The sequence below is a fragment of the Pleurodeles waltl genome, chromosome 2_2 (assembly GCF_031143425.1).
Source record: "Pleurodeles waltl isolate 20211129_DDA chromosome 2_2, aPleWal1.hap1.20221129, whole genome shotgun sequence".
Taxonomy (NCBI): Eukaryota; Metazoa; Chordata; class Amphibia; order Caudata; family Salamandridae; genus Pleurodeles; species Pleurodeles waltl.
The window spans coordinates 895,230,088-895,252,262 of NC_090439.1; the positions used below are offsets into that span (position 1 = coordinate 895,230,088).

The 22,175-nt window shown below is 44.9% G+C and overlaps 1 protein-coding gene across 1 annotated transcript in view; it reads left to right on the plus strand.

The window, feature by feature from the left end:
- Window positions 1–22,175, plus strand: part of DCAF13 (DDB1 and CUL4 associated factor 13) — a 283,160-nt gene that overhangs the window by 132,847 nt on the left and 128,138 nt on the right. The window contains exon 8 of the mRNA XM_069220596.1: window positions 20,720–20,884. Within this exon, the coding sequence (XP_069076697.1) occupies window positions 20,720–20,884 (165 nt within the window). The remainder of the gene's footprint in view (window positions 1–20,719; window positions 20,885–22,175) is intronic.

Genomic DNA, 22,175 nt, shown 5'->3' on the forward strand with positions numbered 1-22,175 from the left:
AGTTTTCATTAAAATGGCAAAAAGATATTTTAAAAGTGGACACTGCAATTTTCAACAGTTCCAGGTGCAGGTAAGTACAGTACAGTTTCAGAGGTAAGTACCACACTTACGGGTTCAATTGCCCAGGGTATAGGTAGTCCACCGTTGGGGTTTCAAGGCAACCCCAAACACCCATTACCAGCAACACAGGGCCGGTCAGGTGTAGAGGTCAAACAGGAGCCTAAATAACATGGGTGCCTATGGAGACATGGGGTACTCTGGTTCCAGTCTGCTTACAGGTAACTACTCGCTTTGTCGGAGGGCAGACCAGGGGGGTTTGGAGGAGTACTGGAGGGGCCCCAAGTAGGCACAAAAACCACACCCTCAGCGGCACGGGGGCGGCCGGATGCATTGTGCAAACAGGGTGTCGGGTTCTCAATAGAACTCGATGGAGGGGGCCTCTCGGGCAAGCCACTGGCTGGGCAAGGGTGAGGGCCGCCTGCTGGTCGTTGCTGCACCAGTGGGCAAGGGCGCCTGGGGGCTGCGGGTGCAGTGCTTCTCCAGGCGTCGAATATCTTCGCCCCGGGCAGTAGGAAAGGGGGGGTCCTAAGGATTCCCTCTGCAGGTGTCATCGTGGGGGTGCAGAGAGGTCGGCCCAGGGCGGACACGTCGTCGGAATCGCATGGGTGTCCTCTCTGGATAGTTGGTTTCTCTGGACACGGGCATTGGGCGTCGGGTGCAGAGTAGTGTGGACTCGTGCTTTTGGAGTGAGGTGGGAGTCCCTTTAAAGATGGATGTTTTTTCTTCTGTTTGGGCAGAGCCGCTGCCCACGGGAGTTCTTGGTCCTCGGTGATGCAGGCAGTCCCCTGGAGGCTTTTCAGGGGTCGCTGGTCCTGTAGATCATGTCGCTTTTCGGTTGCAGGGTCTTTCAAGTAGAAGACAGGCCGGTAGGGCTGGGGCCAGGTCAGTTGTCGTCTCCTTTTCTTCTCTGCAGTGTTTTCAGCTCAACAGTCCTTCTTCTTGTGAGGTCGTAAGGAATCTGAAGAGCTGGGTTCAGGGTCGCCCCTAAATACTAAATTTAGGGGTGTGTTAGGGTCAGAGGGCAGTAGGCAATGGCTACTGTCCCTGAGGGTGGCTACACCCTCCTTGTGCCCACTCCCTCTGGGGAGGGGAGCACATCCCTATCCCTATTGGTCCTAATCCTCCAAAGCAAGATGGAGGATTTCTCAATGGGGGAGGGGCACTTCAGCTCTGGACATCTTAGGGGTGGTCATGGCTGAGGGGGTGACTCCTCCTTGTTTTTCTCATTATCCCTCTGGACTTGCTGCCAAAAACTGGGGGCTCGTCCGGGACAGTGGGCATCTCCACTAGCTGGAGTGCCCTGGGGCATTGTAACACCAGGCTTGAGCCTTTGAGGCTCACCGCCAGGTGTTACAGTTCCTGCAGTGGGAAAGTGTGAAGCACCTCCACCCAGGACAGGCTTTGTTTCTGATTAGAGTGCACAAAGGCACTCACCCCATGGGGTCAGAAACTCGTCTGGTAGTGGCAGCCTGGCACAGACCGGTCAGCCTTGCACTAGCAGTCGGGCTAACATACAGGGGGCATCTCTAAGATGCCCTCTGTGTGCATTGCTCAATAAATCCCACACTGGCATCAGTGTGGGTTTAGTGTGCTGAGAAGTTTGATACCAAACTTCCTAACATTCAGTGTAGCCATTATGGTGCTGTGGAGTTCGTAATGGCAAACTCCCAGATCATATACTCAGTATAGCTACCCTGCACTTGCAATGTCTAAGAATTGACTTAGCACTGTATGGGCATAGTGCTCATGCAGCTGTACACTCATGTGTGGTATAGTGCACCCTTCCTTAAGGATGTAAGGCCTGCTAGAGGGGTGACTTACCTATGCCACAGGCAGTGGTTTGTGGGCATGGCACTCTGAGGAGAGTGCCATGTTGACTTTGTCTTTTCTCCCCACCAGCACACACAAGCTGCAAAGCAGTGTGCATGCACTGGGTGAGGGGTCCCTGAGGGTGGTATAATACATGCTGCAGCCCTTACGGACTTTCCCTGGCCACATGGCCCTTGGTACCAGGTGTACCTTTTACAAGGGACTTAACTGTGTGCTAGGGCTGTGCCAATTGTGGAAACAAAGGTACAGTTTTAGGGAAAAAACACTGTTGCCGGGGCCTGGTTAGCAGGGTCCCATCACACTTCCAATCAAAGCTGGCATTAACACTAGACAAAAAGTGGAGGGTGACCATGCCAACAGTGGCATTTTCCTACAGTATGGTACCCCAAACTCCTTTGCATGAGTATGGGTCCTCTGATCAGGCTGCCCCTTTGGGAGGATCTACTGTCACAGCAACAAAGCAGGGTCTTGGACCTGAATCTGTGCATGCTACACCTTCACAAATGGAAATTGAGTGGGGGCAGTTGACAGCTTTTGACCTCACGACAGATGCATGTGATGTCCTTCTGGCAGCCAGGTGTCCCTCAGCTAAGACAGTATATGCCTGCTGTTAAGATAAATTTGTGGCTTGTGTGCTTCCTTATATGTTGATTCCCTTTCTGCACCTTTGTCTGAGGTTTGGTTGTTTGTTCTCATATTAGCCCATCAAGGCTTGTCTTTTGGCACAGCTATAGGGTATCTTTCAGCCAGATTGCTTTTTTTGCGGTTGCCTGATCAGCCCTCTCCTGTTGTGACTTGTTCTCTAAAAGGATTAGCACAAATGTTCCCTTCAAAACCCTTCATCCTGTTCCAGTGGAACCTAAACCTAGATTTAACCCTCCTGATGGCTCGTACTTTGAGCCCTTGCACAGGTTTTTGACCATAAAAACTGCTTTTCTAGTGACATCTCATTGGAGAGAGGGTTAGTGGCCTGCAGGCACTTTCCATACACCCTACTTACACAATGTTTTTCCCAAGCAAACTGGTTTTGAGAACACCTGCCTCTTTCCTGTCGAATGTGGTGACTCCTTTTCACATAGGCCATACCATCACACTGCCTACCTTCTTTGATCCGCCTTACCCTTCTAAGGAGGAGCAGAGACTCCACTGCCTGGACCCAAAAAGAACGTTATTGTTCTACATTGATCTTACCAAAGAGTTCCAGGTGGACAATCAACTCTTCATTGGGTTCCTCTGGGCAAATAAAGGAAAGACCATGCAGAAACAGACCATTACAAGATGGATTGTTTTCTGAATTAAACTCTGCTACACACTGGCCAACAAGCAACCCACTGAGGGCTTGCATGCTCATTCAAGCAGATCCAAGGCTGCGACCACTGAGTTAGCACGTGGAGTCCCCATCCTAGACCTCTGTTAGGCTGCAACATGGACGTCTCTGCACACGTGTTACCAAGCACTACTTCCGGGACAGTCAGGTCAGTTGTGACGGGCACTCTGCCTGTTTAGTCCTCCAGGACTTTCTAATCTAACTCTGTTTGCAGTCCCATCTCCGGGGAGGTATTGCCTGGGTATCTATTCTAAGATAAAGTATCTTTGGCTGGAAGTCTATCAGTTGAACATGTTACTTACCTTCAGTAAAATCTTATCTGGAAGGGACTTTGTCTAAGTGCAGATTCCTTACCAAGTCTCCCGCCCTCCTCACTCTGCAAACAGTTTTCTCTATATCGGATAATCCTTGTAGGTACTTGTTATCTTCACACTGGTCCATCAGCTTTCTGTTGTGACTCCTTTCTTCTGGTGTGAAAATGTCACAAAAAGAAACTGATGTTAGTGCACTGGGGAGGTGCGTACATAGGCAGCGTGCACATCACTTCCAACGAGTCTGATGCGAAACCGAATGATGCCACTTACCAACGTGCACAGGTACGGCTCGGAAATTCCAGATTCAGTCTGATGTCTGGGGAATGTTCTAAGGTAAGGGATCTGCAGCTAGACAAAGCCTTTACCAGAAAAGACATTACCAAATGTAAGTAAATTTGTTCTTTTATGCAGGAAAAGTAAATTTGCATTCACAAAATGCTTTCTCACATGTAAACATTTGGTATTATCAAAATGTATCAAGGCAAATAGGCACCTACTGTTATACTGTCCAGTATGTCACCGCCCACTGCTTCATCATGTTAAGAATATTATTTTTACCTTTACATTGTCTGCCAAACCCTGTTAACTATTATATTCACCTATTATAGTCACCTAGCAACGTGGTCATGTGATGATTTTGTGGACGAGATACAGTTCCATGCCATAAAATATGTGATAATCAAAGGGTACACTAGATTTGCACCAATATAATGTAACTTTACATGTGAAAACAATCTATTTACGTGGCTGGCGAGGAGGTGTTTTAGGCAGGGCATAACTTGGAGATTAGGTGATTATCTTCTAAATTGTGACTGAAAGTATGCACAAACTCCGCAAGGCACATTTCCATTCTGAAATGAATGGAGATTTATGCCTACCAAAGGTAGGTGAAACTTCCTATCCATGGTCGAAATGGGAATTAATTCTCTCAGACTTGGTGAAGATGTTGAGCAAGAGGTTTATTCAAAGTGATCTCTTTCGCAAAGTATTTACACTTGAGTGAATGTACACCTTCTACAATCAAGCTTGTTAAAAAGCTTTCATGTGCGAAGATTTGGGTGTGCACATGAGTTTCAGAACTACCCCTACGAAAGTGTCACTGTGTCCTAAGGGTACACCTGGATTCCAAACACATTTTTAACAAAATGTAGGTTTAAGCTTACATGAGTATAGTATTAACTTTTTTGAGAATGGGTATGTGTTTGTTGTTCAGCAGACTGGAAGGCAATCAGATACACCATCTGTTATGAGGACAACATATATACAGAATCTCGCCTAATTTCAAACCGATTAAAACTAGTGCATGCTTTGGAAGTATTAATTTTAGATTTTGCTGATAACTGGTCATCGTTGATGAACTCTTAGATGGAGAGGATTTTTTTTTCACAAAGGTTTAAGCATATTAAAGCAATACGAGCATTTGAGAAGAATGTATGAGCAAAGTACTGTATTTTTATTTTTCACACTAATGAAAACAGTTAAAAAATAAATAAAACAGGATTTTGACCTGGCATCTTTTGTGTTCTGATAATTCATTATCACAGACACTAGTCTTCTCAATTGATTAAAATGTTAGTGCAGGTCATAGCACCAACAGAGAGTACTCAAAAGAATGAAGCGGAGAAATTGTCTAAGAGCATCCAGGGAGAAAAGAGAGACAGCAGACAAGGTGACCTGAGCAAAAGTTGTTGGCTGTTCTTGCAATACGTTAAGTCAGTGTTTCCCAACCTTTTGACTCCTTAGGACCCCCACTGATTAATTACTGGAAGCCGGGGACCCCCAAGCAATTTATATGATTTCAATTTCAAACACAAAGTACACACCAAAGAAATACTTGAATCACTAAAGATATAATTTTTGCACATTTTTTCAGTATAAAATAATTGTAACATTTTAATGGGAAGGTTGGCGCTGCATCTCTGCGACTAACTTTTCAGTGTTTGGTTTTATTTAGGACAGTACCATAGCTTCTCTGTCACATGTAATTCATTTGTTTTATAGCACCTCTCATACCAGTGTAGGTTGTCTGAGCACCTTACATCGGAGTACAAGTGGTAGGGTTTATAGGTCATCCACACTGGTAGGCATTTTCTAAGAGTCGTTTGGTCTGGAGAAGCACAAACTCAGGATTCAGAACACAACACAGTGGTTAGCATTGACTTTAATAATAAGAATGTATTTCTACACAAGCAAACCTTTTTTGACAGCATAAGGAAAATGACAGACTGGGAAAAAAAACAACTTCCTAATTTGTGCCATGCAGTTTGCATGCAGCTCTTTGGAAGTTACTAGGTCACTGTGCTAGATTATGATTGTAACTTATGAACTGCACGGTAAGAAAAGCAGTAACCCACTGCGCCATGCACATAAAATACTTTCGCTGCATGATACACGTTCTTTGCAGCAGGCATATTAACCATATGTGCTACTTTTGAGTCAAAACTGCCACTAGACAAAACTCTCATCGCTCTCCAGGAGGTACATTAGTCACCTGAGTTACCTCAACGCTTTATCCTGAATGCTGCTAGATGTTCAAGGAACTTTGCAGTGCTTTTAAAATTGCTGCACAAAGGAAGTCATAAATATAAAATCACAGACGTTTGTTAGAGGCCCTAGTTGGAGAAGGGCCTTTCTCCCGACCTAGGCCTGCGGACCCCCTGGGAATGTTTAACAGACACCCCAGGGGACCGCGGGCCACAGGTTGGGAACCACTGGGTTAAATGGAACAGGCTCTTTTTTCTATAATAGCTGGTTGACTCCCACAGACCTAGTTTTTCCAACCTTTTCATGCCTTAGTTACTCTCCTGGCAAAGTAGGGTTGTCCCATTATAGAAAATCAGAATGATCACCTGAATTGAATCTATTACACATTGTACATAGCCACAACATAGTGCCCTGGTTGAAGGTATGGACTTTCTAGATGGGCTATAACCACACAACTAACAAATTAAGCTACATCAGTTAAATAAAGCAATTCTATATTGGCTAAGGACCAGCCACCCCACTTCCAGAGTCCTGTCTCACAACTGTTAGTGCTTTGCCTGCCAATTGAATGTAGCTATTAATTGATTCAGTTTAACAAGAAAGGATTGTTTCAAGATGCATGGGAGTCATGCACGTAAAAAAATTAAGACGTGCAACAATAAATAGTAATAGATGTCACAATGTTTTTTTTTTTTAATCTTAAAATGATATATTGCTGATACTTGGTCGTTGAACTGTATATCATGATATCTAACCGCCCTCTCTGTCACCATGTTCTTAAACTCAGCACTCATATTTAAGGAAGAGGCACTATGCAAAACCTCTTCAGTTTTGGATTTATTTATCCTGTATATTAAAATTTTGGAAAAATGTATCAACTTAGAAATGCTCCCCTGTTCAGCATATAAAAATAATAATACCACCTTATCTGCATATATCAGTACGTTCTTGGCTCCCGGATTACTGGGGCTAAACCTAATGTTTTCCTTTTTTTAAATGTACCTTTAGAGAGGTTCAATGAATAGTGTGAACAAAAATGGGGAAAATTAGCATCCCTTTAGTGTGCTCTGCTCAATCTGTATTTCACCCATTCCTTCGCTTCAGTTATTACATCTGACTGAGCACCCAATAAATTTACAGGGAAACCCCATTCTTAGCATTACAGCTGCTGAACATGTCCAATTCACCAGACTATCAAAAAACCAGAGTGCAAAAAGAACCTTTTCTACTCAAGGAATATCTGTTGTTTCACATAGAAAGGTGATACTTGATGCTAACAGGAGGCCTGCAATAAAGCCTATCCGGTATGATGAAATCTACATGTGTATCATGCCAGCTCTAAGAGGCACAATATTTTCATTAGAATCCTATAACCTGATTCAGCAATTTTATAGGGTGATGTGGGGAGGTTGAAGAACTGTTTTAGTGAAGTTTTGTTGCTATTCTGAAATGCCGTTATCGTGCTTTCTGTGCTGACTGCCTATATAGTTTTATTTTGTCTGTTCTTCCTAATAAATAAAATTAAAGAAAAACTTAACCGTTATAATTTCATGTTGCCATGCAGTGTGGGGTAAGGCTGCTGCATCCAGGAAATGAGCTACATTTTTACCAAATATAATTCTCCATAGTGTTTTTTTAAATATTGTTATAGTTGTACCTGTTTGAGTTTTCCTTATTTTATGTATAAGGTTTACAATAAATCTAGCCCTAACTTGTCAGGCAATATTGTTTCCTATTTTGTTCTCTTCCTCAAAGTTTTCTCGTATACTGTTATATTATTCAAAAAATCTTTCTTTAATCGAATTGCCATAATCTCCTCTCTCAAGGTGCTCAACCATTTAAATTGTGTACTGATGTCAGTGGCTGTAGGAAGCTGGGTTCTGGTTGCAGTACACCCTCCCCTTCCCCCCCCCCACACACTTTGTGTCTATGTTTTGATGCAACTTTGACTGAAGTGCACTGGGTTACTTCTAATCAGGTCCCCAGCGCCGTGTTCCTTCCTAAAAACAAGACACTCAGGCCCTCATTATGAGTTTGGGAGTCCTAGGACTGCTAGACCCGTGGTGGCGATCGGACTGCCATCAATGCAGCGGTCCAGCCTCCACATTACGACCGCGGTGAAAGTGCCATGGTCGGACCGCTGCCACTGCCACATTTGTGCCTGCCGATGGCCTGGCAGTGCTGGTGGTCTGAATCTGCCAGCACAGTGCTCCTAGCAGCGCTGCCCTGAGGAATACGACCCCGTGTGTAAGGAAATGCCTCCTTGGCATGGTTACCCCCTGACTTTTTGCCTTCGCTGATGCTATGTTTTGATTTGAAAGTGTACTGAGGCCTGCTAACCAGGCCCCAGCACCAGTGTTCTTTCCCTAACCTGTACTTTTGTTTACACAATTGGCACACCCTGGCATCCAGGTAAGTCCCTTGTAACTGGTACCCCTGGTACCAAGGGCCCTGATGCCAGGGAATGTCTCTAAGGGCTGCAGCATATCTTATGCCACCCTGGGGATCCCTCACTCAGCACAGACACACTGCTTGCCAGCTTGTGTGTGCTGGTGAGGACAAAACGAGTAAGTCGACATGGCACTCCCCTCAGGGTGCCATGCCAACCTCACACTGCCTATGCAGTATAGATAAGTCACCCCTCTAGCAGGCCTTACAGCCCTAAGGCAGGGTGCACTATACCATGGGTGAGGGCACCAGTGCATGAGCACTGTGCCCCTACAGTGTCTAAGCCAAACCTTAGACATTGTAACTGCAGGGTAGCCATAAGAGTATATGGTCTGGGAGTCTGTCAAACACGAACTCCACAGCACCATAATGGCTACACTGAAAACTGGGAAGTTTGGTATCAAACTTCCCAGCACAATAAATGCACACTGATGCCAGTGTACATTTTATTGTGAAATACACCCCAGAGGGCACCTTAGAGGTGCCCCCTGAAACCTTAACCAACTACCTGTGTAGGCTGACTGGTTTTAGCAGCCTGCCACACTCGAGACATGTTACTGGCCAAATGGGGAGAGTGCCTTTGTCACTCTGTGGCTAGTAACAAAGCCTGCACTGGGTGGAGATGCTATCACCTCCCCCTTGCAGGAGCTGTAACACCTGGCGGTGAGCCTCAAAGGCTCACCCCCTTTGTTCCAGTGCCACAGGGCATTCCAGCTAGTGGAGTTGCCCGCCCCCTCCGGCCACGGCCCCACTTTTGGCAGCAAGGCCGGAGGAGATAATGAGAAAAACAAGGAGGAGTCACTGGCCAGTCAGGACAGCCCCTAAGGCAACCTGAGCTGAAGTGACTCTGACTTTTAGGAATCCTCCATCTTGCAGATGGAGGATCCCCCCAATAGGGATAGGAATGTGACCCCCTCCCCTTGGGAGGAGGCACAAAGAGGGTGTAGCCACCCTCAGGGCTAGTAGCCATTGGCTTCTAACCCCCCAGACCTAAACACGCCCTTAAATTTAGTATTTAAGGGCTCCCCTGAACCTAAGGATTTAGATTCCTGCAACTTAAAGAAGAAGAGGACTGCTGAGCTGAAAAACCCTGCAGAGCAGAAGAAGACACCAACTGCTTTGGCCCCAGCCCTTTCGGCCTGTCTCCCTCCTTCAGAAGAAAACTGCTCCAGCGACGCTTTCCCCGGGACCAGCGACCTCTGAATCCTCAGAGGACTGCCCTGCTTCCAAAAGACCAAGAAACTCCAGAGAACAGCGGCCCTGTTCAACAAAGACTGCAACTTTGTATCCAGAGGAGCAGATTTAAAGACCCCTGCAATCCCCGCAAGAAGCGTGAGACTTGCAACACTGCACCTGGCGACCCCGACTCGACTGGTGAAGAAACAACACCTCAGGGAGGACCCTCCGGCGACTCCGAGACTGTGAGTAACCAAAGTTGTCCCCCCTGAGCCCCCACAGCGACGCCTGCAGATGGAATCCCGAGGCTCCCCCTGACCGCGACTGCCTGACTCTAAGATCCCGACGCCTGGAAAAGACCCTGCACCCGCAGTCCCCAGGACCTGAAGGATCGGAACTCCAGTGCAGGAGTGACCCCCAGGAGGCCCTCTCCCTTGCCCAGGTGGTGGCTACCCCGAGGAGCCCCCCCCTTGCCTGCCTGCATCGCTGAAGAGACCCCTTGGTCTCTCATTGAAACCTATTGAAAACCCGACGCGTGTTTGCACACTGCACCCGGCCGCCCCAGTGCCGCTGAGGGTGCACTTTCTGTGCTGACTTGTGTCCCCCCTGGTGCCCTACAAAACCCCCCTGGTCTGCCCTCCGAAGACGCGGGTACTTACCTGCTGGCAGACTGGAACCGGGGCACCCCCTTCTCCATTGAAGCCTATGTGTTTTGGGCACTACTTTGAACTCTGCACCTGACCGGCCCTGAGATGCTGGTGTGGTGACTTTGGGGTTGCTCTGAACCCCCAAAGGTGGGCTACCTTGGACCCCAATTTGAACCCCGTAGGTGGTTTACTTACCTGCAAGAACTAACATTACTTTACCTCCCTCAGGAACTGTTGAAAATTGCACTGTGTCCACTTTTGAAATAGCTATATGTGTTTTGTGTAAAAAGTATATATGCTATTGTGATTATTCAAAGTTCCTAAAGTACTTACCTGCAATACCTTTCAAATGAGATATTACATGTAGAATTTGAACCTGTGGTTCTTAAAATAAACTAAGAAAATATATTTTTCTATAACAAAACCTATTGGCCTGGAATTGTCTCTGAGTGTGTGTTCCTCATTTATTGCCTGTGTGTATGTACAACAAATGCTTAACACTACTCCTTTGATAAGCCTACTGCTCGACCACACTACCACAAAATAGAGCATTAGTGTTATCTCTTTTTGCCACTATCTTACCTCTAAGGGGAACCCTTGGACTCTGTGCATACTATTCCTTACTTTGAAATAGTGCATACAGAGCCAACTTCCTACACCGTGTCTGCCAGCTTTTGCATGGCGGTTCTACCACCATGCAAAGGCTGGCAGAGATAGGGTGCCGGGGGCCCCCCTGGGGGCCCATGCACTTAGCATGGGCAGTGGAGGTGCCTCCAGGGGCAGCTCTGTTGGGCTTTTCACTGCCTGATTTACAGAGCCAGCGTCAATGTTGTGGGTAGTTTCCTGCTGGGCCAGGGGAAGCTCATAATAGGGCCAGCAGGTGGGAAAACGAAATGGCGGTCTTCTGGATGTGTGAGTTTGGTGGACGGCCTTTGCCGCCCCCCAAACGCGTAATGAAGCCCCTGCTCACTTGATCCCCAAGTGACCAGGCCCCTTTGACACCTCTGTTAGTTGTAAGTCCCTAGTAAATGGTGCCTCTAGTATCTTGCTACTAAAGAGGGTCCCTAAGAGCTGCAGCACAACTTGTGCCACTCTAAGGGACCCAGCACCAACCTCATGCAGACTGCCACTGCAGGCTGTGTGACAAGGTGCTCCCAAGAGTGAAAACACAACCTGGCACACAATCTGTGTGCCATGTCTCTTAAACACTGCATATAATATTTGTAAGTCACCCCTACAGGAGTCTTTCCAGCCTAAGGCACAGTGCACCGTATTACATGTGGGGGCATATCAGCAGGATCAGATATACTCTTTCAATGTCTTTGCCGATTCTTAGACATAGTAACTGTGCAGGGACGACACCTTAAGTACATGTGCTGGACACTGGTCAGTATGAGTTCTCCAGCAACATGATGGAACTGAAACTAGGGATGTTTGGTATCAAACAACTCGTATTAATAAACCTGCACTTGTTCCAGTGTTGGACTTAATAATACATGCACCCAGAGGGCACATTAGAGATGCCCCCTGAAAACTTCCCAGTTGCTGGTGGGCTCACTGACTAGTTCTAGCCAGCCTGCCACCAACAGATGAGAGTCTCCCCCCACCCCCCCCCACCCCCATTGGTGAGTGCCTTTGCTCTCTGGAGGTCAGAAACAAAGCTGGCTCTGGCAGGGGTGTTAACACACCCCTCCCAACAGGATGACCAACAAATCTGCATTCCAAGGCAGGAGGCTTCACAGAAGCCCACCACTGATTGGTATACAGAACTGGCTTTCCTCAGAGGAAGATGCTGACCTCCTGCCCCAGAGCCCATTTGGCACCTGGACAGGTGGGAAAATTAGCTAGACGCAATTTTTTTCAGGCTGGACACAATTCTGCCATCTTGTGTGTGGTTGAATTAGGAATTCTGGGACAAGATGATGCCGACTCCCCAAAGGAAATGGTCATCTAAGAGGTGTAGTGACCCTGAGGGTAAGTAGCCCATTGGCAACTACCCTTCACTTCCCTTAATGCTCCTTAAATTTAGTATTTAGGGGATCCCCTGATACCAGGTTTTTAGATCTTTGCTGGACACAAAGGAGTGGACAAGAAGCCTGTGTAATCTGAGAACCAAGGAGCGCTACTGAATTGGCGTCAGCCCCGCTTGCCTGCCTGTTATACCCGACCCTTGAGGGACAACTGGCCTGTCCTGCTGCTGCAGCCTATAAGAAACCGGGAGAGCTGCTGTGCCTCTCATATCACCAAGAAGAACTCCCTTGGAGCAGAGGAGCTGCTTCACTGCATCTGCAGGCAACCAAAGAAAGAACTATGAGGACTGAGACCACTCCAGGCAGTACCACTGTAACCTGAGCCACCTTGTCCGATCTGAAGTGGGCCAACGGTCCAGCATGGTCCCTAGGCCCCGTAGAGACGAAGCCCGCCCTGTGCTTGCGCACTGTGGACTTCCCGATGGCATCTGCAGCCTGTTTCTGTAGACCTCCCTTCAACTGTGAGTGACCTGGAGACAAAGACTTGATGCCTCAGGACACCTCTGCACACGTCCGCCCTGGACCGAGAAGAAGAGGACAAAGAGTTGTCCCCAGGTCTCCCAGCCTTGTGAGACCTGAGCCCACTCATTGGCTTTTACAGGCCGCTCCCCCACCCCTACCCCAAAAAAAATGAGTAACCCCGGCATTTGACCTAATGCCAGAAGACACCACTGCACCTGAGCCCAACAGCCCAAAGAGAAATGGACTGACGGTGTCCCCACGTGCCTGAGATCCTCAAGGGTTGAACCACCCTGTGGGTTCCCCAGGACTGACCTTTCAGACCCCAGCTTGCAGCAACTTCCCGACCAGATTGTTTACCGTTGAAATGAATGGGACATCTGACGCCATAACACACCTCTACACCTCGACGCCTGAGAGTCTCTTGAGGTGACCTATTGGTGTAGCCTTGGATCCTGCCTCATACTCACCTTAAGTCCTGGAGAACAATCCCGTAAGTCGTCTGAAGTGACCTAACGCAGTACATTTTTCCACAATGGGCTAACATCACCGCACCTCGAAATTGCACTGTCAACTTTTTAAAAAATGTAAAAATTCATAATTCGAAAAGTACTCTCCTGATTCTGATTTCGATGATCTTTGTATCTAAAGTTATAGGAAAGTATGTGCTGTGTTTATAAATTGATGTTGGATTTCTTTGAGTGTGTGTCTTATCTACTTTTAGAGTGTGTACCTCACGTGCTTAGCAGTACCCTGTGATATGCCTAACTGCACGACCACACTACCACAAAAGAGAGCATTTGGGATGTAATTTTTGCCTCTGTGATACCTCTGGGGTTTGCATGGACATTCTGAAAAGTGTACCTCATTTTGGTCCACTATATAAAGAGCCAGCTTCCTACAATAGCCGCCATTCTTCAAATATATGACAATGCCAGTTTCTTGTGTTCCCTTGGATACCAGGACCATCTTAAATATGTTTTTAAATCCTCCTAACTTATATCTTCACTAAGTGAATCATTTACTTTCAACTAGTTTTTCAATGGTAAGCTCTTTGTCCAAATGTTTGAGTCTGCACAGAGACATAACTGCTCTAAGTCCACTTCTAAATTCACTACATAGCAAATGATACACACTCTAGAGAGATGTGGTTCAACTGGGGAGATAATCCCAGCCTCTTTATATTTTAGAAAGGAAGAAGTCATTAAATAGTTTATCTCTGCTTAACTTACATATTTTCCACTTAAACATATAAAACCCAGTTCTTCTGGGTACATTTGAGTCCCAATTTTAGGAGAATTTTTCTGATCTCCATCTTGTAAAAGCTTGTTAACGTCCAATTAACCTCTACGCAATCCAGATCGCCTACAGTGGAAACTTAATATTTTCCAGTTGTTAGCCTTATTGTTATCCTCCTAAGCTATAATATAAGCCATCTACAAATGTTGTCCAAACGTGCTTTATTTGTCACTCAAGAATGTTTTTTCCTGATTAACATAGCTACTCCTCTTCCTGGGACATCCCTCACCCAAATGTGTCTGCTTCATTAAAATTATATCCGTCTTTGTTCTAGCATATGCATATGGTTTATTCTAACCTCTGCTCTGCCATTGACATTCAAAGATTATTTTAACCCAATTTGACATTTAACACTATAACTGTAGTTTAAAAAAAATATTGTGAGCAAATACATTACTCACATGTGACATTCCAGAGGATAAACGGCTTTCTCATACATTTTTCTGAAGCATTTAAGTGATTTGTTTAGAGGGGCATGCCACTATTTCTGGGTGGGTACCATATTCAAAACAACTTTATGTAGGTATACACCATGTTTAAAATGTCCTTCACATGACTTCATTGAAAATAAAATACAGTCTAAAGCCGCCATGATTACCATTAAGTCCCCCTACATCAGTGCTTTAAGTAGCATACTGGATGTCACGGCGTACAGTAGTGGGATGATTAAAGTTAATGTGAATCATGCACGGAAAATAGGATTATAGCTTTACTGAGAAAGGCATGAGCTAACTTATCTAAGGGTATTCTATAGGAAGAAATGAGAAAGGAATGCTTCTCCAGAGAAAATGCAGCAGACTGTGACAAGGGAAAAAGCAGATGGTAAGAGCAGACAGGACGTTGTACAGACACGAGGATTTAGTGTGGGAATGTGGCGGACACTGAGAATCTGCATACAGCAATCCGACCAGAGGCAGGATTTGCAAGAGCTGAGATCACGAAGACTCCCACCTTATGATTTTTGATTCAGCTCTTTCCCCAGGTGGAGTCTGAGAGAGGTTACATGTCTGCACTTTGAATTAATCCTAAGTAGCAAGAGGATAAACTTCGAAGGTGTATCTAAACCACATTAGTTATTTGGTCTTACACATGAACGGAGTTTCTGAAAGCATAAAGGCCACCTATTTAGATAAGGGGATGGAGTCTGATCAATAACATCCAGAAAGTATTTAGTGTGCAAACATTAACTAGACTATGAGAATGAATGGCCAACTCTAAGGTGTTATCCCATTTGCAGGCGGGGTTTAGACAAAATATCAGCACTGTGGACCAAATCCTACTCTCCCTATCCATTAAATGTAGAACTGTTAATATTGCTATGGGGAGGCTATTTGTTGCTTTCGTGGATCTTCGATCCGTGTTTGATCTTGTCCCGAGGGCCAAATTATAGGAGATATTGACCAGTATTGGCGTACCAAGGGGTCTGCTGACCCTAATACAAAAGTTGTATTCAGATTACTATGCAAGAGTTAGGTGGGGTCCTGCAGGTGAACCAATACCCGAAATCCTGATACGAACAGGAGTGCGTCAGAGGTGCATTTTGGCTTCCACGCTCTTCCTTCTGTATATTAATGCATGCATCCCACATCTTGTTAATTGTGAAAAGGATTCCCCCAAGATCAAGGACATGAAAAAAACATGTTTACTATCTGTTGATGACACCCTGCTGTTATCATTAAGGCCTATGGGTCTGTCCATCCTTTTAGAGAAGTTTGCTCTTTTTTTGCTAAGACCAGGGTTTGGACAGTTATAACAGCAAAACTAAATAAAGTGTTTGGTGACCATAAGACGAAAATAAGAACAAACATATCCTTAAGAAGTGAGGCGTTAGGGCGGGTCCCTGAGTTTCTTTATTTGAATATTAGACTAAAAAAATCCCATAGCTGGCTAGCCCAGCTGCAGAAGAGCACTATGTCACTAAGACAAATAGCTGGGTCCATCATAAGATTCACCAATAGGGTATCCACCTACCCTACTCACCCCCTATACAGATATACAAGGCTCAAGCGCGTGGGGCCACCCTTTATGAAGCAGGTATTTGGGGCATTGTAATCTGGACACTTTGGAGAAAGCCGAAAACACATTCTTCAAGACTTTATTAAAAATCCACCCAAGTGCGCCAACATTCCCCATCTGTATGGACTTTAAACTTGAGATCCATTTCGGATATAGCGGCATTAAGGCCTATCCAGTACTGAATATGACTGTGGTCAATTGAGGACCTAGAGCCATTTAGGTAACAGGCCCGTGGCCTGCTGGATCTATGTTGATAAGATCCCCTAGCTTACCTAAATAAAAAGCTGGCTATTCAAGATAGGCCTGGAGAATTTTTGGCTATATCCTTCGGAGCTCCCATGCAATGCACTTGAAAAATTTAAATTGTCATACCCGAACTTAGTCTTGGGAAAGAAAATCTCAAGGGTTACACCGGGGAGCCTGACAGATTTTTTTTTTAATCCTGTAGGTGTTCATTTGAGTTTGATATTTATCTAAGTATGGTGTCTAAACCTTTTGCACACACACTTTGTCAAATTCAGATTGGGCATTTTACCATTAGCAGCTTTTACCTTCTCATGGAAAAACAAGACTGATAAGTCAAACTATTGCCCATGGCCTGTGATGCAGTGGCGACCATAAAACAGGTATTATTTTTCTGCACAGTCTACAAAAAGCCCGCTGGATCAAACCTCTTTGCCATCTCATGGGCCACAGAGATTGTCATTCAACCCTGTGGGTATGTAAAACTAACACCAGTGGCCTGGTTGTGTTTTCATTTGTCAAGTTTTTACTAGACATATGGCATCCCAGGTAAAAGATGTTTGCTTAGAGACTAAAGATTACTGTATCCAGAGGAGTTTACATATCCCTTTACATATCAGGTTAGAAACTGAACCTGTTTTTAAATTTGTAATATTTAAAAGTCAAAAATACTTTTCTAAAAGCATATATTGTTTTTATATGATTGTATATTTGACACCTTTTATGGCCCTATGTGAGCCGAAATAAAGGAATAATGATGATAAGGTGGTTGATAAGTTGTTTGGCACCGCCCTTATTTTTGTCCCCTTATGTCCCCTTTCTCCATACCCTACCTCTTTCCACCTGGCTCCATCCCCTTTCTATTCACCTCGTTTACTCTTTCCACTCTATCCCTGCAAGCCTCACCTGAGTTTGCCGAGTACTACTGCCAAGGAAAAACAGCCCCAGGGCCTCCTCCTCCTGCCCTTTGGTTTTCCCAATATCTCCTCTTTCTTGTGTTTTTTCTTCACCCTTTGCATATTGCCCATTTCATTTCCCCCCACCCCCGCTCCCAATCCTTGAATTGATTCCCCTTTCCTATGTAAAGTGTGATCCCCTGGTTAAACACTGTAATGGATGTGCAAAACCTATCTGTTTTGGACAGAAGAGACATTTGAGGGGTGCAGGCTGTGGACGACCCTAATCAATTCATTCTTATATGGAGTCTATTGAAGAGCTATATTATTATGCTTAATTGTAGGATGAATATCCATTTAAAAGAGTCACAATGGGCTCTGTCGTTGAAAATGTTCATGTAACATCTAACCTGAGTTAGTCTTTGTGTGCCAACTTTCTCTGTTGTTAATGTGTTTGCCTCACTTCTGAGTAAATATGAGATGAAAAAGTCAGCAATGTATGTGTGACCAATGAATCCTTCTTACCTTCATGCGGGCTTTATATCTTTTTTTAATCATGTGTAAGTTACTCCATCCACTCCTGTAAAACATCCTGGCATTCGTTGGGACATAGTCTGCGCTGCACAAAAACAGAAAATAATCCAGTTTTCTAAAAGAGCCTTGGTACAAAGATAAACACACGAATAGGTGCAGATTCAAGAACGTGGCATACATTCATGCTTGTCACACCTCCATATGTATATGTGGTCCATGGCATATGTGACACTTCTACCTCCTACTATTTTCTTGGCAACATCATTTTGATTTTTAAAAGGTATTTAAAATAAAAAAGCAAAGTACAAGTACCGTGATGCAACTAACAATAGTATTACACGTTATGTTTGCCACTTTGAAGACATGCATCATATGTGTTTCATGTACTGGGTGTGTGTGTGCTTGTAAATGGTAAAATGAGGGATGTCCAGTGTGTGTATGTGTGTGTTACATTCATGTGATGTTTGTCTGTGAATGGTACAATACATGGGAGATGTCATGCTGTGCAGTGGGTGTGTTATATGCATGCGCTGGGTGCATGTGTGCCTGTGAATGGACACTACATTGAAGATACTGGGTTACATTTTGGGAGGTCCAGGACTAACTGGAAGAACATGATGATGAGGAAGAGGAGGTAGAGGAATCCTCTCCAGACGGATTTGTGGATTGCAGCATTCCTGTGAGCTAGGTGGGGCACACTGGAGGAAGGGGGGAGCCATGCTCTTCATTTGGTGCTCTTTGATTGAGAGAGAGCTCACTAGAAAGGGGCCTGCACTCATCTCATGAAGGTGATGGGGTTGAAAAGAGAATCGTAAAGAAGAGGGCTGAGGCCCTGGGTTAGCCTTTTGATGAACATATCACTGTGGCTGACATCCAGGTGTGAACTTCTCGTCACTCTCATGGTCTGTGTTGTGGGCTGTCAGATATGGAGCTACTCCTGCTGTGAGAGACTGCTTCTCTAGGAAGGGCAGGGCAAAGCTAGAGGGCACTCCAAAAGGTGGCAGACCTCAACATAAACTTCAAAGACACTGGCTCTAAATCACATTTGGTGTCTGGAAATGGACTATAAGGGTAGCTCGAGGCCCTAAAATGGTCAACTGTCAAGCAGCCAGTCGGGCTGTGAGAAGCTGAGCTAGGCTTCTGCCTGTGACCAGGATTGGAGGGCTAAGTCTGCCAGTCTCCCAGATGGGTGGAGGGATATCCCCCATCGAGTCCAAGATAACCTGCTCCCATGGAGCCATAGCTGATTTAATGCTTCTGACCACCTAACTTGTTTAGCATATCTATATGGAGGTCCCCAGCGAAGGTCTGAATCAAACCTGTGTAACTAGAAATGAGAGAGAGTCCTACCAACTTGTGTTGATTCACTGTGGTCTTACAGCATTTGTTAACGATTTTAGAGAGCATAGACATGTATCTTGCCTACAAGTAGTAAAAGCCAAACTAGTTTTACTTGGTGGGTTAACCAGTGCTCTGAATATAGGAAACTGTGCTATTGTTAGCAAACGAATCCAACCCAACATCTGGAATCGATGAACCCTGCAGTTAATCTTACAAAATATGAATATTATTGACGAAGTAAAAACCTAGCATACAGCCCAGTGCTCTATTGAATGGCTGTGCTTCCTATTATTTGTAATAATAAACTTCCTAGGCTAACTTACAATTCATGTGCACATAGATGTAATTTGGAATTAACAAAAGTTGGACCTCTTCTTTGGGATTCAGATCCTCAGTTATCAAATTAAAATCTACGACTGTTTCTATGCATCTATCTTTGTTGCGACTTGTGAAAATCCTCCAGTTATTTTCCTGTGCCCATCACTGCAGTGGGAATGCAGATGGTGTGGACTTTCATAAACAACAGATGTGCATTTGCGCGTATTAACTCCCACCTAAATGAAGTAGATTTAGCGGCCTAGTGAGCGTTGGGGCGTCAGTGTTTTCAAAGGGCATACCGCGAGGCAGTCACTGCTTAATTTTAGCCGGTGTTTGAAGGTGGGGCCACTGGCACTCATTTTTGGGGACCAACACTTATTTTTGGGGACCAGCACTTATTTTATAGTCTGACCCAGAGAAAGAGAGAGAAAAACAATTGTAGAAAGGAAAAGTTGGAGTAAGATGCAAAAAACAGCGACAAAGCGGGAAGGAACGGATGAAAAACAACTTGCAAGAGTGAGATTGAGAGGTAGTGTGTGTTTGGCGTGGATTAAGGAGACATGCGTTAGAATCAAACCTGCTCAGCCTTAGTATTCGGCACCCCAATCATCTATAGCGATGTGCGCAGACTTCTGAGCAAAACTTTGGGCCAGGCACTTCCTGTTTTCCATATTAAACGCTGGGGCCCGCACTAAATTAGCTGTCAGCAGCCTCGGACACCCCACGCGACCCATACAATCCACACCCACACAAACAAGAAAGATAATTTTTCATCAAAATGTATTTATTGTTTCTCAAATTTTGGAGTTCCACTGTGTTCGGCAACTAGGGGATCACCTAGGGCCACCCGTGGTTATACTGGAATTAATTTCCTCAAATGTAAGTTTACATGGGAAGAAAAACGTTTTTTGGAAATGCGCTTTTTTCCCAATTGCGGACACCGAAGGCTGACTAGTAAACGCCAGAGAAATGTAAGTAGATCTTGGATTTTTCAGATGTACACTTGGAACGTTCACGACCAGGACAGTCGCAATATGTGTTTTGCATAGGCATATTTCAACGCAAAGACTTCTTAAAGGAACTCGCGGAGGTGAAAGAGTTGTTGGGGCAGCTTTAGCGCAGAGTGGCGCAGTTCGTTGCGAGGGTTGAAACTGTATATTGAGACTACAACAGCTAAAGTGAAGCACAAATGCACCGAACATTATTAACTTTTCCCATGTTGCCTCTGTGGTCCAATTATGTGTTGTTTTGTTTACCAAGTGGGATTTTCTTAATTGCTGTACTTTTCTTTTGGCAGCCTGTACACCTTTGACATGCGCTTCCTTGACAACCCCATCATGGTGCACATGGACCATGTGTCCGCGGTGCTGGACGTCGACTATTCTCCCACCGGGAAGGAGTTTGTGTCTGCGAGCTTTGATAAATCTATTCGCATCTTCCCTGCAGACAAAGGTCACAGCAGGTCAGTACTTTGTCGAATCACGTCATATATTTTTTTTTTTTTTAATTCAAAAGGGTTCCGCTCTCCCTCATTAACAGTTGCAATCAATGGGCTCCCCTGGCGTGGCGCGAGGGGCTCGCGCTCCACAGACCATTAAAGGAACGATGAATCACCTCTCCTCTTCAGTCTTTCAGATGATTTATTTATGACAGGACGTTTGTGTTAATTGCGCGTTGTGGTTTTCTAATAAGGTCGGTCTTTGGGAAATTTGATTTCTGGAAAATGTTTTCTGCTCTACCTAAACCCCCGGGATATTTCTGGGCTTGTTGCGCATTTGTATTTTTTTTATTTTTGTTTTCTTCTAGAAACTTTTTTCTGAAATGGAACTTACCTAGTTATTTTTCAAAGTACTATCTTGTGGTAAAGATGTCCTGCTTAGAGACGTGCTCTCGTGCAAAGTAGTGCTTAAATAGGTTGGTGCTTGGCGCAGCTCTGTCTGCAGATATGGGATAGTGCTCACCCATCCTGGCTCCCCGTTGTCTGCCTCACCCTGGGTAATATCGGAGAGTTTTCGGAATGTGCTAACACACGAGCACTGCCATTTTGCCTGTTTGTATGTGTATAATCTTATGTAATTGCCAAATGACTTGAGTTTGTTGCTTTGTCAGGCAGCACGGATCGGAGCATATACATTACTTAATTATTACTGAAAGCAGGGGAGCCCCACTGAGTCAATATTGAAAGCAAGGTTCCCCGGCCCAAGCATTTTCTACGATCTGAATTTCAAAACAATAAAAGAAAATACAGACTTAGTATTCATCAGACTGAAGCACAACTATTGAAATATTTTATTCAATTTACAATTAAATACAATCGACAATGTAATGGGAAGTTTGGAGCCTTTCTGAATTTGTTTTTTAATTGTTAAAGAGGACGAGAGATGCTGAACTCTTGCATATCGTGTTACTGTTTTATTTGTTCTGTTGCACGCGCTCTTTGTCTTCATTCAGCATCAATAACACATTCAGTTTGCTGGACATGTGACCTCCAGCAGTTCAAGCTAAGGATACCAACTTAACTTTAGCCTCTAATTTCAAATTCCTTCCCTTTTCACGGAATGTTTTTTTTATTTTTTATTTTGCTTCTTTATTTATATACTTTGCTAATCTTAATGTTATTTAATTTTCTGTACGGTCACGGCGTTGGCGTTTGCAGCCCAGGCATTAATAACCACTGAATTAGAGGGCGCCCAGTGCCTCATCAGTGACAGGAGAGCTCCACTTATTCCTATCCTTTAAGCTGCCTCTAAGGT